Here is a 17,739-nt window from a genome sequence, read left to right on the forward strand (position 1 = left end):
ACATTGGAAATTTTTTGAATCGTGTTAAATTTTCACACCAAAACGAACGTAGCCTAAAAAAAGCCTGCCTTACCCCTTCTTTTCTCTCTCTTCGATTTTTTTTTTAATTATTATTATTATTATTATTATTTAGGAGGGTGTGTAAACATCGAATTCACAATAGCTGAAATACAAGATGGTGGTATAGCCCAGACAAAGACATTATTGTTACTGATTACACATAATTGTAATTTATGAGCATATATTAAAAGCACACTGGAGAAACATGACGTGCTCTCCATCAAGGGGCAGAATCCTCACTGCATATTGCTTTGACTACTTCTATTCACATCTCCGTTAATTATAACCTTAACACTCATCCACTCTTTTTCCCAAACTGTTGGCTTTTTAAAAAGCATCAGCTCAGGATTCCTCTAGGCTGTATTTAAGTCGCAACCTTTTTTTATCTCTTCAACAAAGTAACGACCATAAGTGGAAAATTAATATCAGGTTTAGGTCTTTTTAAATGACCCTGCCTGGATATTAAAATCAAATGGGATAAAGAATGCTGTCACTAGCATGTGGGTTAATGGCAGGCACACAGAAGATTGACCATGTAGGGGTACGCAGGGGAGTCTTTTGCGTGGTCGATATTCCTATATGCCCTCCCATTGACCAATAAATTGGCGCAAGAGTCATAGGGACAGGCAACATTTCTTAATTTCCCAAAGCATTATTCGAACTTATGCCTATCAAAGTCTATTATCACAATTCAACCCCGTATGACTTAGTTCATATAGTTGTGGGGTCAATATGAGCTTGTTGGACTAGCCAAGCAGAAGGCTTAAATACCCATCGAAAAAAATAAATAAATAAATAATATCATAATTCCTTCTATATGAGAGGCAGGCTTTTAGCTTACAATTAAGGGTTGGGGATTCCTATCTATCATAGTGTAGCCATTGTGTCAGCACGGGACCAACAAGGGAGGTGCATATGCATCCAACTAGGTAGTAAGGTGATCTTTTCACCCCCTCCCACTATTTTTGGATGCCAACGTAGGGACGCACAACCAAGTAGGATCTTTTTCCCAATGATTAAACGATCAAGAAATTGTCATCGATGATATATTAGCAACTCAAGACCCTTTGCAAGCCATAACAACCCAAGGACCTCACTCCCCTGGATGTGGGGGAGTAAGTTTGGCCCTGATAGGTAGAACCCACCTTGATCCCAAACAGGACTTGGATTAAGATTTCTGACCCGGAGGGCGGGTTAGGGTTGAAAAACACTGACCCTAGGTTAGGGTCAGTGTTTGATCAAGCTTAGGTTGAGGCTTAGGTCCGGCCCAACTCGACCCAACCCAATTACTCGGCCTTGATTTTAACCATGATTTATGTAATATAATTTAGAATTATCACCCTGTCCTTCTATTATGAATAATGGAATTTGGATCTTCTTTTTTTTTTCATGACAAACACAAGATCAATCAATGTTAGTCCAACCTTGGCAAGAATCAGAGCCAATAGCCAGCCCAAACCGACCCTATTTCACCCCGACCTAGACGTCTCTTAAAAGAAATCTTGAAGTTTCTTACACTGATTTAATCTTTTTTCTTGGCTATTATGTTATTTTCACATGCAGTAAAAGACTAATCCTCAAGAAAACAAAAAGTCAAAAAAACTGAAGCATTGTCCAGGTTCATCAGATCTCAATCTCAATAATTAAAGCGAGAATATCTTGAAATTGACTCTACAACAGATTTAACATATGAGAGGGTATTGAGATTCTTATGAAGCCTTTTTGCATCAACCACTTTAAGCTCTTGAGAGATAAGATCAATCCTCTTTCCACCTTCCATGTTTCCCACTCCCCCTTAGTAGCAAAAGATATCTTGAGGGTATTTTGTTACACCTCTTATTAAGAATGTGTCACTCTCAGTCTCAGTATTGGACCAATCCTTCTGATACTTGCATGGGACTTGTCAATTTTACAAGGCAACTTGTGCGAGGTGGGGCCATTTAATCCATTCTATTTCCACTAACTGTGATGACACTTTCTTCTGAATAAATTGGCTTTAGACGAAAAAGAAAAAAAAATATGGATTCTATCCCCACCTGGGGATTCATCATTCATTGACACGTAGAACTCATATCCCATGAACGATGGATCCCATATAAAACCATCTACACATATGGAGAGAATCTACACTTGACTAAGATATCACAACATGAATTGAGACTTTCCTCGATGAATTCTTTGTGGTCTTTTTCCCTATAGTTGGTCCTATAGCTACTCTAGTGACTACATTTACAAAGAAAATTCTTCGGAGGGAGAGGGATTCACCAATTCACTCTTCTTGTGTCCAAGATTAATTTGTATTTTTCAGCATACACTATGCAGACACAAATCATCTAAGGATAGTAATGTATATAAAAATAAATAAAAAGGAGAAAAAAACATGTCTACACCCCTACTCTTACCCTGAAAATAAGTCATTGTGACTAGGCATAGAGAACATAGACAGGTCATTCTCTCTCGCTAAAAAAATTACTTAGAAATATAAGAGATTGAATTAGATTCTCGTACCTTAATCCGGCGATTTTGAATCCAATAAATACAGAGAGAGAGAAAGTGGGTTCCAAATCCCTATACCAGAGGCGTATGAGAATAAAATCTCATACGTGAACCTGATAGGAATTCGAAATTTAAAAGGTAAAAATTGTTTTAAGTCACTAACTAGGAGGGGATTGAGAGAATGATTATGTGAGGCTGCCGTGCTATAAAATCATAACTCAAACAAGCAAGCAAGAATTGTTGAACAATTCTTTCTAAATCACTCAAAGCCAAGAACAAAAACCACCTGGTTATTGTGTACCAAAGGCACTGGCACAGTGACATTGATGATCAGGCCCTGGTTTCACTGGAGGATGAGGGCCTACAGTACTAACTGCCTTCTCACATCTGCAATTCAACAAACCATTTACCTTCCTTCTAATGTTAGTAACAGCACCACCACCATTACCATCCTTCTCAGATTCTTTCTGTATGATGAACCTGACATTCTCATACTCAGATGCTGCCACCATCGTCGTCGAAAAGTCTGTGTCACTTCCTCGGTCGAATCCCTCTGCAGTTGCAACATTCCAATCAATGCTAACCTTACTGAGCTCATAACATTCTGTTGGTGTAATTGAAGAGGCATTCATAGTCCCATCAAGGCTCCGTCCCCGCCGGAATTGTAACTTTCCATTATCATTCCCAAGAATTCCCCTTCCATCATTGCTTGACAGAAACTTATCAAAGGAATCTTTCCGGCGGTTCAGTGGATACATTGTTGTCTGAGTTGAGAAGCTTTCGATTTCAAACAGGTCTGAGCTTGTGTCACTTGCTACATCATCATCTGTTGCAGTTGCAGCTCTAGTTTTTGGACTTGGACTTGCTGGGAAAGTGAAGCTTTGTTGATCGATTTCGCCGGTAAATGACATCAATATACGCCGCTGGAGCTCTGTCGACTTCCTTTCAACTAATTCGTCCGTTGGCTTGAAGATCTCTAGTGACTCTCTAGGTGGAGGATTTAGTATAGGAAAGGAGAAGGAACCACCGTCAGTAATTGCCCTTCCCTGGGAGACTACTTCGGGACCGCCACACTCGGATGATGATGAATGGTTTTCCTGCAAAACTAGGCTGGAATCCGATGATAAATGGTTCCCAGTCACTGATTTCAATTCTCTCCTTTCATCAATCATCATATTCTTTTCAATTAACTTTGCTGCTTTCTCCTTAGGTACTCCTCTATTAAGAGCACCTTCCTCTGCTCTATAGCTCTGTTTCTTGGGATTCAAAGAACTGTTAGAATCACAATTTGAATGAAATGGGCTCTTCGGATTTGATAATTTCTCCTCCACTTGAACAGATTTCTTACCAGAGCAGGGACATCTTGCTCCAAAAAGCCATTTGATAGAAGACCCTCTTCTCTTCTCATCTAAAGGAAGATCTTTTGTAGATACTGAAACTGAACCTGGTGGAATTGACAACACACTAGACTGGTTGTTCCTGCTAGCTTCAGATGAAGCTGTTGGGGTCTCATGATCTGATGAGACAAAAGGTAGCCTTGAAACCATAGAGACATCACACCTGTCAGTGATTCTATCTAGATTTAGAGTCACAGTAGAAGTTTTCTTCTTCTCTTCCTGATCTCCACCCTTATTAAAGATGCTGATCTCTGCGTCATCTATGTCTCTGAGATGGGATCTTGGTGGAAATGAGGTAGATTCAGTCCCTTCAAAGATGGGTCTTTCAGAAAGCCCACCATTTAAGTTCGCACCAACTGTGTACCTCTGCATCTTCTCTCTCTCTCTCTCTGAAGAAACAAAAGCACAGGAAGAACAAGAAAGCTCTGAGCACTAACAGCTAATTAGCCTTGGCCTTGTGAAATTCATTTCCTCAGGTATGGCATATCTAGTGTTCAAGTAGAGTTCGTGTTGGGAGGAGTCCTCACGTCACCTTAGGGAACGATGTACCTACACCCAATCTCAAGTCGATTTGTAACTTTCAAGTCTCAAGTATTTGTTTCCCATAAAGAAACCTTTCATGCATATATATGGCGGTAAATCTCCAAAAGCCGTATCCTTCTCACAGGATACTTTACATTTCCACATCCAGTCACAAATCCAATTTTGATTCTCAATGACGTTCCTTCTTGTGGTGAGATCTTTCTTATTAGGTTGCAGCATGAAAACATTCTCTCCATCAAGCGAAAAGGGAACGGTTTTACAACTTTTCTTGTATTTGTCACAAAAAATTTTGGAGTGAGTATTTTGATCTTGTTGATTTACCTTGTTTGGCGAATTATTTGTAACTCAGGAGTGGGTATATTTCCCTTAGACTATGTTTGATTGCAAAGAGAATTAAAGGGATAAAAAGTGAAATTTTCATACTTAAAAAAGAAATGTATATAATCATTACCTCATGTGACTATAACATCAACTTCAAATCATTCCATATTTTGTTATAAAATTTCATTTCACTTTGCATCCAAAACCCTATATTATAACATGTAAAATAAAAATTTCTACAAAAAAAAAAGAATATTTGTAAAATAAAACTTACATGTAAATATATATCATTACTAAATATGGTTAAAAAAATTAAGTAGTTTATGTTATCACATTGGATCACATGGGGTAATTATTACAAGCATCTCTTTTTTAAGTAAGAAAATCTCACTTCCCTTCCCTTTAAATTCTCCTTGTAACCAAATGAAGCCTTAATGTTTTGGTAGCTCCTGTATTTATTAGGGAGAAACATGGTTTCAAGTATTGGTTTCGTATCGGCTATATCATCGGTTACTTGTATCGTTTCAGGGGTAAAACATTACAAAAACATATTTTTTTCTGAAAAGCAAGGGGCAAAAATGACCGATACGCACCGATCTGATCCGGATCCTCTCTGATATCGATCTGTATCGGCATACCGATACCGACACCAAGAACTAAAGCCATGGGGAGAAGATCTTGTGACCCATTATTGATTATAGTAGAAGCTTTATATGGACGAGTGTTTTTTTCCTTTTGTCTTGAGAAAGTTTTTCATATTAAAATTGGTGTGTTCTTTTATGTATGGGTTGATTTTTATTTTTATTTTTTTTGGTATTTTTTGTCATTGTTGTGGATCTCCATTAATTTGAACATAGGTAGGGAAATTTTTCTTTTAACATATGTACTTGTTTCATATATATGTTGACATACACGTTTATATGATAATGCATTTATATACGAGGATGATGTATTTGGAACATTTGCAATGATACTTTGGTTCATGCTCAGCTGATAGCTTACAACCACCTAATAAAACTTTTAAGGGGGTCATGTAGTAGGAGATAGCTGGGACAATTAGAACTACCCCATCATGTAGAGCTGGATAGCACTTCATTTCTTTGTGAAATAAACAAAAGTTAGTTGAGAAAAATCATCAGGAACCGCAATTTTCTCCAACTTTGGATGTATGAGAGGTCAGTTGCAGCTTCTTATCTGGATTTGAGTCCTCACAATCTTGTGGCTTTTAGGAATTCCTTCTTCAAGAAAGATGAGGCCAATTAAAGAAAGGCAAAAGGTTTATAGACGGTCCCATATATAAAGCATTTATAGTAGATTCATAAACTTGTGTTATACAAAGGATGCGTGGTAATTCTAACTATTGGATATCTAATGGTTTGGATAAGTCGTTTGTCAAATTTTATATTTTAATTCAATCATATATACTTCACGTATTCATTGTCATGCACCTTCTCGGTAGTCTAAATATTGTCATGCATCTTTGGGTAGTCTTGAATTTTTGTAAATTTAACTTTATCACTTGGCCAACCTGATTGAGCTAAAACATGATATGATAGAAGACCTTTGGGTCTACCTCTTTACAAAATCTCAACCCTTCATCCAACGTGCTATGTGGTACTCTATGGACGGACCCATTAATAAAATTTGATTCCTTAAATGACTATAGACCAGATGATTAAAAAAAAATGTGATAATATTATAGATCAAAACTTCCTTGGTCCACCAATTTGCAGTCTCCATGCTTGTGAAATTGTTTTCTATATACATTATGGCTACGTGACATGAGTTAGTTGGTTCTAAGTTAACTTTCACTTCAAAAGTGATATAACAGAAAATGACCCGTTTATCAGCGGTCATCAACACATGGCAGAAAGTTAGTCAAAGGAGGAGATTGAGCCAAAGTTGACGAGACCCTTTAAGAAACAAACTCTCCATCGATAGAGATACAATGGAACTTAGGCAATGTTTGACAACGTTCTGTTTCTGTGTTTTCTTGTTCCCAGAAACAGAGAAACAACCTAAATAGCGTTTGATAAAGTCATTCCTTTTCTCTTATTTTTAGAAATATAAATCAAAATTTATATCAATTTATATTCCTAGAAACACAACTGACGAAACAATTCATACATGTTTCGTCGTTTCCAGAAACAACTTTAGACGACAACCATTATAAAAAGCCCGATAAATTCCTCAATTCCAAAAACAGTGAAAGAAAAGCCACAGAAGGTCGCCTTCTTTAGCAGAGGAAAGATGATCGAATCCCAAAAATCCATTTTAAGAAACAGGTTTATCAAAATCCCAAAAATCCATTTCTATTCCCAGAAACGCGAAAAGTCATTTCTAGTGTTTCTGGACACAGAAACGACAGGAACGTTGTCAAACGGTACCTTAGACTCCCGTATAAGGACAAACACCTAGCTAGAAAAGTCATCCCAAGAGAGTATGGACTCTCTGTTGCCACATGGATAAGTTATACAAATGAGGATGTGACTGAACACCCTATCCAAGAATGATAAAATAAGAATAAGAAGATACAGAGAGAGAAAGATAAAGGGAGACAGATTTTACGAGGTTCAGTTAATGGTGACCTACGTCCTCGAATGTTATTTTTCCTTATTATCTTTGGCTGAGATTATCATCTCTATTAAAAATAATTTGCAATGTCTATAAGGAGATGTTCCTCTATAGAAGGTCATTATAGGTGGCATTGAGTCACAATGGTTATTCCATTCAAATCACCACTACTCCTTCCAATCATGGCATCTTCAAGATGGACTTGCCATGTTGGGGGTTGATTGATTGGGAGAAATCTTCTATTCTAATTTGGTGAGACGTCTTGAAAATAAACTTGCCGTGTTGGGCGTTGAGTGATTGGGAGAAATCTTCTCCTTTGATTTGGTGAGGTTTCTGGAAATAGACTTGTCATGTTGGGTGTTGAGTGATTGGAAGAAATTCTCTCCTTTGATTTGGTTAGGTGTCTTGAAGACAGACTAACCATGTTGGGCATTTAGTGATTGGGAGAAATCTTTTTCTCTAATTTTGGTGAGGTGTCTACGAGATGAATTTGCTATTCTGAATCAACTGGGAGAGATCTTCTTTTTTGATTCTATGATGTTTATACCCCCTCAAACTCATGGGAACTTTGGTGACCTTGAGATTGATCATTAGGATCACAAAACAATCATGAGATAAAGGCTTTATAAAGATATCAGCTACTTGATCTTTGGTGGAGATGTATAAAACATCAAGATTTTCCTTTGCAACCTTGTCCTGAACAAAGCAAAAATCTATTTCCACATGTTAGGTGTGCGTATGGAAGACAGGATTAGCAGTGAGATACGTTGCACCAATATTATCACAACAGAGTATGTGAGCAGTAGGAAGGAAAGCATGGAGTTCTTAAAGTAAGGATTGGAACCAAGTTATTTCAGCCATCGTGTTTGCAATAGCTCTGTATTCGGCTTTAGTACTTGAACGAACCACTATAGCCTATTTGCATGAACTCCAAGATATTAGATTGGACCCATGAAAAATGGCAAAACCTCCTATGGCCTTATGATTATCAGGGCACCCAACCCAGCCCAGTCAGCATCAGAAAGGCAGAGAGTTGCATTTTGGACTGTTGTTCAAGAAGTAAACCATAATCGATTGTGGACTTGAGATACTGTAAGATATGTTTAACGGCGGTTTAGTGGTCAGTGGTTGGGCAATGCATAAACTTACACATTTTATTGACTACAAATTGAATGTCAAATCAAGTGAATGTGGCATATTGGAGGGCTCCAATGGTACTACAATACAAAGTTAGATCATCCATTTGAGTTTCAGAGTACTTTGTAAGGCGGGCGGATATGGCCATAGGAGTTGTAAATTGCTTGCAAGTGGTCATATTTGCCTTAGTCAATAAGTCAAGGATATATTGATGTTGAGATAAGAGTAACCCCTGTTTAACTGGAACCACGTTGATGCCCAAAAAAAATGAAGCGGGCTAAGATCTTTAATGACAAATGCACTCGCAATTTAATGAAGGCAATAAGGATAGTATTGTTGCTACCGATAATGATGATGTCATCCACGTACATAAGAATGTAAATAATGAACTCCTTGTGACAATAGATAAAAAAGTGAGGTGTTAGATTTTGAACTTGTAAAAAAGAACTGAGTTTCTCAACCCAGGTGTAGGGTGCTTGTTTTAAGCCATATACAGATTTATGTAGCTTGCAAACGTGATCAGAGTGTATGGATCAATGAACCTGGGTGGTTGTGTCATAAAAACTACTTCAGTAAGCTCTCCATAAAGAAAAGCGTTCTGGACATCAAGTTGGCGGATAGGCCACGAACGAGAGAGTGCAAATGAGAGTACAAGTCGTATGGTGGTAGGTTTCACAACAGGGCTAAATGTCTCATTGTAGTCAAGACCCTTTTGTTACTTGTATCCCTTAGCAACAAGGCAGGCTTTATAACGGTCTATAGTGCCATCAACCTTATGCTTATGCAAGAAACCTATTTGCAGCCGATAATATTCACGGATGGGTGTGGCGGTACAAGAGACCAAGTTCCATTCTTTATGACCTGTGAATTCAGCATCCATTACTGGTTGTCATTGAGGAGAGTGGTTTGCAATGTGAAGGAAGAGGGCTCTATAGGTTTGGAAGGGGAAGGGGAAGGGGAGCTGATGGCGGTAAGAGCTTTGAGACGACGAGTCCCATCTTGATTTTGCATGACCATGGGACGGCATGGGACAAGGGGAGGAGCGGTGGTAGGAGCGGTAGGGACAATAGGAGGTTCTGGAGAGAGGGCCAGGGTAATGGTTTCTGGGGTGGGTAAGGGGAGGTAATGGTGAGGGGTTGGTGATGAGGGTGTATTTGTGGATGGGAACCATTGGACAAGGGTGGTGGTCGAAGAATAGATGGTAGTGTAGGATTGTGGGATTGGGTTAAAGCTAATTTTTCCTGAATGGGTAAGCGATGCTCATAAAAAACGACATTTCTTGAAATATTAATGCATTTGGAATCGTTATAAAAAAATATAGCCCCTATGATGTGAACTACATCTCAACAACGAATGTATGCTAGATCTAAAATTTAGCTTATATTTATTAAACGGTCATAGCAATGGGTAACAAGCATAAACCAAACACCCTTAACCGATTATAGGTGTGATGGGTACCAAACAACTTAAAAAGAGGGGAAACATTTTCAAAAATGGGCGTGAGTCAGTAGTTTATGAGAAAGAGCATTGTATCAAAGGCATAGTGCCAAAAATTGTAACACCCTAAACTGGTAGCAGCTGACCTCATTCTTATAGCCCAATTGACATAAGGAAGTAGGTTGCTCAGCCACGGAGCCATATGTTTAGAAATATTCATATCCAATGGCCAAGTTAGGGGTATTAAATGGTTAAGAAATGGGTGAGACCAGTCCTATATTGGGTAGACATAATAACCCAAAGGTTAGGACAACAAATGAGTAAGAAATAGACAAACCGCTGGGATACCCAGTGCCCAAGCGGCCAGTCGGTTCGGGTAACAGAATACAGGAAAATCTATTTTCCTGTATGGGGCCCATATGCCTATACCCTTGGGCCTCGTACTTACCAGGTATGTAGGGGTTCTAATACTGATTAATTTGCACTTAAGAGGTCGGTATTGGTGGGGTCCATTTATGGGAAATAAATTTTAATTAGTTTTATATTCTTAGAAACTAGTTTTAAGAGATTAATTATATTTGGGCTGGTTCAGCCAAATGGGCCCTAAGGACCCTTAGGGTTGAACCATATAAGCCCCAAACCGCCTCTGTCCCTCATTATTCTGCTGCACTATTCAATGAAGCAGCAAAGAAAGAAATAAAGGAAGAAGAGTTGGTCCATGTTACTGCCTATTGTTCTTGTTGCTCACTTATTCCTGCTATTCTTGTAGCTAAACAACTTTAGTTTTTGTGCAAAATTATACAAACAAGGTGAAATAGGAGCTGGTCCATGGTGTTGCCGTTCATGTGGTACTGCGCAAGGTTGTTGTCCATTTTGTTTGCTCCTTTCTCTGTTGCTTGCATGTACTAAGGTGAGAAACTCTCTCTATTGTCGTTGTTCAACAATTTAGATGCATGATTAGAGATAGCAGCAGTCGATTCTTAAGCAAGCAGCCACCCAAAGAGGGAAATTTGGACTGCATGCATGTGAATCGGGCTGAATTTTTGGGCTGATTTTCTGTAGGGACCAATTTTATAATGTGCATGTAGTTTTAGTGCAAATACAGACCTTAAACTTATCCCTAAAACCATCCATAAATGAGATTTAAGCTCAGAAAGTTAGGGAACAAGTTCCCAGAGCTGAAATTGCCATCCTAGGGAAGAAAATTTGGGGAAATACAAGGGCAGAATTCATATCAATAAAATTGATGGTTTTAGGGGTTGTAGAGTGACCTAGAGACCATATGAGACCTTCCCAATGCTGCCATGGACAATACCCATCGGCCATGAGCAGCCTAGGGCGAAGAAATCCGCAGAATAGCCTGTAGGAGTGTAGAAATTTCTATAGATTGTCTCTCACCGGTTAGACAAGTGGTCGGCCCGGTTGGGTGATTTTAAGGGTTCTCAACCCCTGTTTTTTCTGGTAAGTGCCCTACCCCTTGTGGGCTATATTCCCTACCTTTTACCCAAATTAACCTTATGGGTAGGGGTAGTTCGAGGGCATTCCTGCAACTTAGATTGGATTAGTACATGGGATGTTAGGGATTGTTTCAACAGTGACCCTTTACATAGTTATATTAGATATGATAAATATTTAATATAATGATACACATTGGTTAGGGGCCTAAACAATCAGGCGAGGACACACGATTAATTGTGAGGGATCCTATTGTACACTATGATTCGGGTTTTGAGGTGAGTGGGTGTTTGAGTTTATTTTACGGAGTGTTTTTGTATTATTTTCTATTTTGTATGAATCATGATTATGAATGATTTGTTATGTTGCCGTTATACATGTTGTTTGCTATTGTTATCTGTTAAACTGTGAATATAGATTGGTGAGGCTGTGGAATGGTTTCTGGACTGCAGAGGTAAGTGAGGTAAATCATTGTGATTATGTGTGATTATGTGATTGTGAATTATGAAAATAGACTGTGGTTATGTGCATGAGGTTTAGATTTGAGGCAGTGGTGCTGACGGTCTGAGGCACGGTGTGACCAGGGGGCAGTATCGGTATCGTGGGCTCAGAGGTCGGTATTACAATAATGGCCACTAACGTTTGATTGGATACTATGGATTGGGTGGCAATGAATATAATATCGATTGGTCTGAGGCACGGTGTAACCACCTAGGGCTCAGAGGTTGGTATTACAATGATGGCCATTGATGTTTGATTGGATGCTATAAATTGGGTGGTAATGACTGTAACATCAATTGGTCTAAGGCATAGTGTGACCGAGGGGGAGGATCGGTACCGTGGGCTCAAGGTCGGTATTACAATGATGACCACTGATGTTTGATTGGATGCTATGGATTGGGTGGTAATGATTGTAACATCGATTGGTCTGAGGCACGGTGTGACTGAGGGGGGGAGGACCGGTACCATGGGCTCAGAGGTAGATATTACAGTGATGACCACTGAGGTATGACTGAATCATGAGCATCATCTAATTTGTTTGAGCATGCATTGCTTCATTTGTTACGTGTGCTTGCATGTACACCCCTCACTGGGCTTATGAAGCTCACCCCTCGTTGATTACTATTTTTAGATGGTGGAACAGGTGTTGAGGCAAGGTTGGACTTTGGCAGCGGCTGTGAAGCTCATGTCTACGAGACACTAGATGCTGATGGACATCAGTTCTACTATTTCAGTTCTTCCTTTTTATGTATATATGTATGAAATGTATAGTAGGTAATATTGTAACCAGTGGTTGTTTACAGAAATGGAAATTTGTATTATACAATTTATAATTTTAGTACATCACAAGTGATAAATGTATGATTTTATTAGCGTACTCTGATTTTAATTGTAATCCTTGTGGCATTGTGAAATTAAGATACTACATCTGTGATCCTAGATGGCTAAGCTGATTGGATATGGGTGTCTAGTGCCGCATACCTTGGTCAATTTGAGGCAGGGTGTGACAAAAATCTCTAGGTACCGACACATGAGACATTAAAGCAAGACATGTCTTAACAATGTGTTGGAGTCGCCGTTTGGTGGACCCATTTTGCTCATGGATATGTGGAAAAGAGACATGCTGTTGTACACATGCTTGGTCAAGAAAGTGAAAAACAATTCGAAATTCTCCACCCCAGTCACTATGGAAGCGCTTTATTTTTTTATCAAATCAGTTTTCAACCAACAATTTTAAACTTTTGAAAAAAAAAATAAAAAAGCAGACTTAAGAGTTAATGGATATAACTAGATAAATTTACTAAAATCATCAAAAATAAAATATAAAACCGGTGAGCAGCCTTAGAGGGAATAGGAAAGGGTCCCGAAGCATCCGAGTAAATCAAGTCAAGGAGACCTGTGGAAACTGAGTTAGAAGAATCAAATGGGAGTTTACAACTTTTGCCCTGTTGACAGGCGCTACAAATAGAGTACTCCTTTTGAGTAGTCATATTTAAATGAAAAGAATGAATGATGCTTCGAATGGTATGCAAAGCTGGATGACCTAACCGATTATGCCATTAAGTAAGGGAAGTACGTTCCCCAGTGAAGGCATATGGAGAGTACTTATTTGCAGGTTTATTCAATAATACTTGGTAGAGTCCATCTTGGATCTTCCCTGAGGAAGCCAGGTCCCCGTACATCGATACTTCACATAAAAATAGTCAGGTTGGAACTCAAAAAGAGCATTATTATCCTTAGTAAACTGAGAGACTGATAATAAGTTGTGATTAATTTAGGGAACATGCAATATATTTTGTAATAATAACAGGGATGGGGAGCTTGAAAAGGAAGAACTTCCAATATGGTGAATAGGCAAACCTGATCCATTTTTGAGTTGAACTTGATCATTACCTAAATATGGAGTAGAGACTTGAAGATTATTAGTAGCTCTAGAGTCGAGTGACTAGACAGTATCAACCATTTGAGAGGGAGGATACTCAGTAAAGTTTGCCGAGGGCGAGCTATTGAAGCCTTGGTAGTAAGCATGATTGTAACGTTGGCAACACTCAAGAGTTCGATGTGCCATACGATTACAGATCTAGCATTGGTTAGGCAAAGAGCCAATAGTAGAACCATGTCCATAGGTCTGACCAGAGGTTTGGGATCCATTTTGGAAGTTTTTATAGTTACAATTACTAGAGCGGCATCGTGAGTAATGACTGTGCTATCCAAAACGACCGCGGTTATGGCCACAAGTTTGATGGCCTCCACCGAGGTCCGAGGTGGTAGTATAATGCGCAGCAGGAGAGAAGACATCAGTGGACAAATCATCGTTGAACCGAAGCTCCCGTGTAAGAAGCATACCACAGAGGTCAGCGTAGGTGACAGGGATGCCACAAGTCGAGATGGACATTACAAAGGCTGCATAGTTTGGGAATCCATTAGGACATGGATACAAATATCTTCATCAGCTACTAGGCGACCAGAGGCAGCAAGCTAGTCAGCAATGGATTATAATTTGAGAAGATAGTCATGAACTGTTGAGGCCCATTGACCATAGAGATCATAGCTCTTTTATAGAGGAACCGATTGCGAACAAAAAGGAGATAATTTAATTCTGAAATCTTAATTGAAATAAAATTATTAAATAATGAAAAAGGGGTGGTGGTGGTGTGAGAGGAGGCAAAAGCAGTTGTTGTTGGCAGAGGTCCCGAAGAGCCCTGGTGCTCTGATGCCATGATAAAATAAGAAGAGGAAGAAGATAAAGAGAGATTTTACGAGGTTCAGTTAATGGTGACCTACGTCCTTCAACGTTGTTTTTCCTTATTATATGGCTGAGATTATCATCATTATTTAAAGATGATTTACAATGTTTATAAGGAGAGGTTCCTCTGAAGGTAATTATAGGTAGCATTGAGCTACAATGGTTATTTCAATTCAAATCACAATTACTCCTTCCAAACATGGGCATCTTCAACATAGACTTGTCATGTTGGGCCTTGAGTGTTTGGGAGAAATCTTCCCTTCTAATTTGATGTCTTAAAGATAAACTTGCCATGTTATGCATTGAGTGATTGGGAGAAATATTTTCCTCTGCTTTGGTAAGATGTCTGCATATCAGTTGAGAGTGTGACACCCAAAAATACAGCAAGTACCAGACCCGCCTTGGAGATCTGTAAGGTGTCTCCACCAAGAATATGACAAGTACTAAAGGGTTTGGGAGATTGGTGAAAGTGTACAAACTTTAGTTCCACATCACGTACAGAGAGGTTATTGTGGTAGTTAATATCCTCTAGCCTCCTTAACATGGCACAATGCGTTTTAAAGCTTTGAGGCCTATGGGCGAAAGAGTACAATATTGTAAAAATTTCATGGGGCCGTGACGTTACAAATTATATCAAAGTATACCCAACAGTGTGTGGGCCACAGCGGGGATGCTGTACTGAAAAGGGAAAAGATTGTGACACCTAAGAATACGGTAATGGGAGATCGGTGAGATGTCTCCACCAAGAATACGACAAGTACCAAGGGGTTTGGGAGATCGGTGAAGATATGCAAGCTTTAGTCCCACATCACCTAGGGAGAGATTACTCGGCTAGTTAATAACCTCTAGCCTCCTTAACATGGTACAATACTTTTTAAAGCCTTGAGGCCCATGGGCCAAAGAGGAGAATATTGTACGAGGTTAATTGAGCCAGGGTGTTAGAGGGAGAGATCTTCTCCCTTGATCATGGGCTATTATAGAGAAGGACTTCCCCAATTCGAGCAAGAGTCTCCTAGTCCCCTTCTTCAAATAAGGAGGTTAGGCCCCAAGTATATTTCACTTCCACTATCACGTAGATTATTGTTTTTTGTTTACCTATCTCATATTATTGTTATTACACGGATCTGACTTAAACATCAGAGAGTCTCCCCTCGATGTCTGCTCCAGGTCTCTCTTTTCCAATTCTTGGAACACAAGTTCTTCACATGGTAGCATATCAAATTCTTCCGACCGCAACACAGAGCATACTAGTTATCATGGGGTTCGTCTTCAAAATAAGTAACTTAACTACTAAGTTTCCATCCATGAATATAGTCTTATTGTGGTAATACATTAAAGGAATCCTTTCTATTACTATTTTCTTCGAAGTTTTTTTAAATCCCTTGTGGATATATCATGTGGTGTATGTGTTGCGGTGGTTGGATAAATAGTTATTTATGAAGGTACTATTTGGTTGCAACAGAATGAAAGGAAGGGAAGCGAAAATTTTAAAACCTTAAAAGGGAGCTTTTGTAATCATTAACAACATAATTGATTGCATAATTGTTGGTACTATAATCTGAGTTTTTTATGAACTGGATGATTCACGGTCAATGCACAAGGCAATTAACCAATCAGATGATAAGGAACCTAGATTAAATGACTGATCATTATACGAGAAAGTCTGGGAGATAGAATTCATACCAACATGAGTTGGTTCCAAATAAAATTTCGGTCAGATTGACCGAAAATGAGGAGTTTGGATTATGAATCAACCGTTTATAACTACAGTCAGCAACCTGACCGAAAATGAGGAGCTTGGATTATGAATTGGCTATTTCTGAGTACGGTCAACTGACTGATTGTGATTTTTTACAGTTAGCTAACTGATTGTGACTTTTTACGGTCTGCTGACTGATTGTGACTTTTTATGGTTAGCTAACCAATTCTAACTTTTCAATCAGCTGGACCAATTGTCAATCAATATAATTCGTACAAACATAATTCAGTTACAGGGAAGATACAAAGACGTGGCTTAAGTGGTTAAGACAGTTTCAACCAATTAATAATCCCACTAAGGACATGATACATGGGTTCCTGTAGTTATGAAAATGCCAAACTATAAAAGGGATTATGGTGGAAGAAAGAGGATATCATGAACAAATCAAACAAATTGGGACATCAAATCTATCTTTTATTCCGTTTCTATTTTTTTTTTTTTTTCCTTTTTCTTTCTTCTTTTAGATTAATATTTTCTTTCGAAGCCAGTACTTCCTTCAAGTCATATACTTCATTTCATAGTGTAATGATCACGTTTCTAGTATGTTTAACATCAATAGAGATACATATCACGTTTCTGGTATGTTTAATATCAACAAAGACAGTAGATCTTATTTCTGGTATGTTCAACATCAGCAGAGACAATAGATCGTATTTCTGATATATTGAATATCAACAGAGACAAGATTATAATAGCATAATACATTTCCAATTATCTATGAGTTACTATCATTTGTCTTCATTTTTTTCAGTCCTTACATCACGTTTCTGCAAAGAACATTAAAGATCCTTGAAACGATCGAGGCAAGTGGAGTGCTCACATCTCTTGATTCGAAGTCAGAAACATTCTCTTAAGTCTGCATGACTTTGGCACACTCACAATCCCAATACAGACCTTCTGTAGGTTTGATTGCAGAAGAAGATATAGTCAACGTATTGTAGTGTAGCAAACAGATGATACAATTTGTTGCCAACAATAATCTACTTAAATTTCTTGCATTTGGTAATAATACTTTTATGTAGTTTTGTTTACTTTTCAAATCCAAGGGGTTTAGGTGCAAATTAAAGACTTTAATAACCAAATATAGAATGATTTGAAATTAGTGACATAACCATTGTGCAATGATTATAAAAGTTTCTTATTGTATTTGAAAATTTCAGTTCTCTTTCCTTCAATTTCTCTTGCGAACAAATGAACCGTAAGTTTCTCAAACAAAAGAGAACAAGAAGGAAATCAAAATCATTGACAAGTCTTGTGAAGAACACCATGTCTAAGAGATATATCATGGACTTCCCAGAACCATATTCAAGACG

The 17,739-nt window shown here is 38.5% G+C and overlaps 1 protein-coding gene across 1 annotated transcript; it reads right to left on the bottom strand.

Annotated features, from left to right (window-relative positions):
- Positions 1–2,533: 2,533 nt before the first annotated feature.
- Positions 2,534–4,798, bottom strand: LOC122058313 (protein PHYTOCHROME KINASE SUBSTRATE 4-like). The gene has a single exon (XM_042620940.1). The coding sequence runs from the start codon at positions 4,323–4,325 to the stop codon at positions 2,847–2,849; it is 1,479 nt and encodes a 492-aa protein (XP_042476874.1). The 5' UTR covers positions 4,326–4,798; the 3' UTR covers positions 2,534–2,846.
- Positions 4,799–17,739: the final 12,941 nt, after the last annotated feature.

Source organism: Macadamia integrifolia, chromosome 12, assembly GCF_013358625.1.
Source record: "Macadamia integrifolia cultivar HAES 741 chromosome 12, SCU_Mint_v3, whole genome shotgun sequence".
Classification (NCBI taxonomy): domain Eukaryota; kingdom Viridiplantae; phylum Streptophyta; class Magnoliopsida; order Proteales; family Proteaceae; genus Macadamia; species Macadamia integrifolia.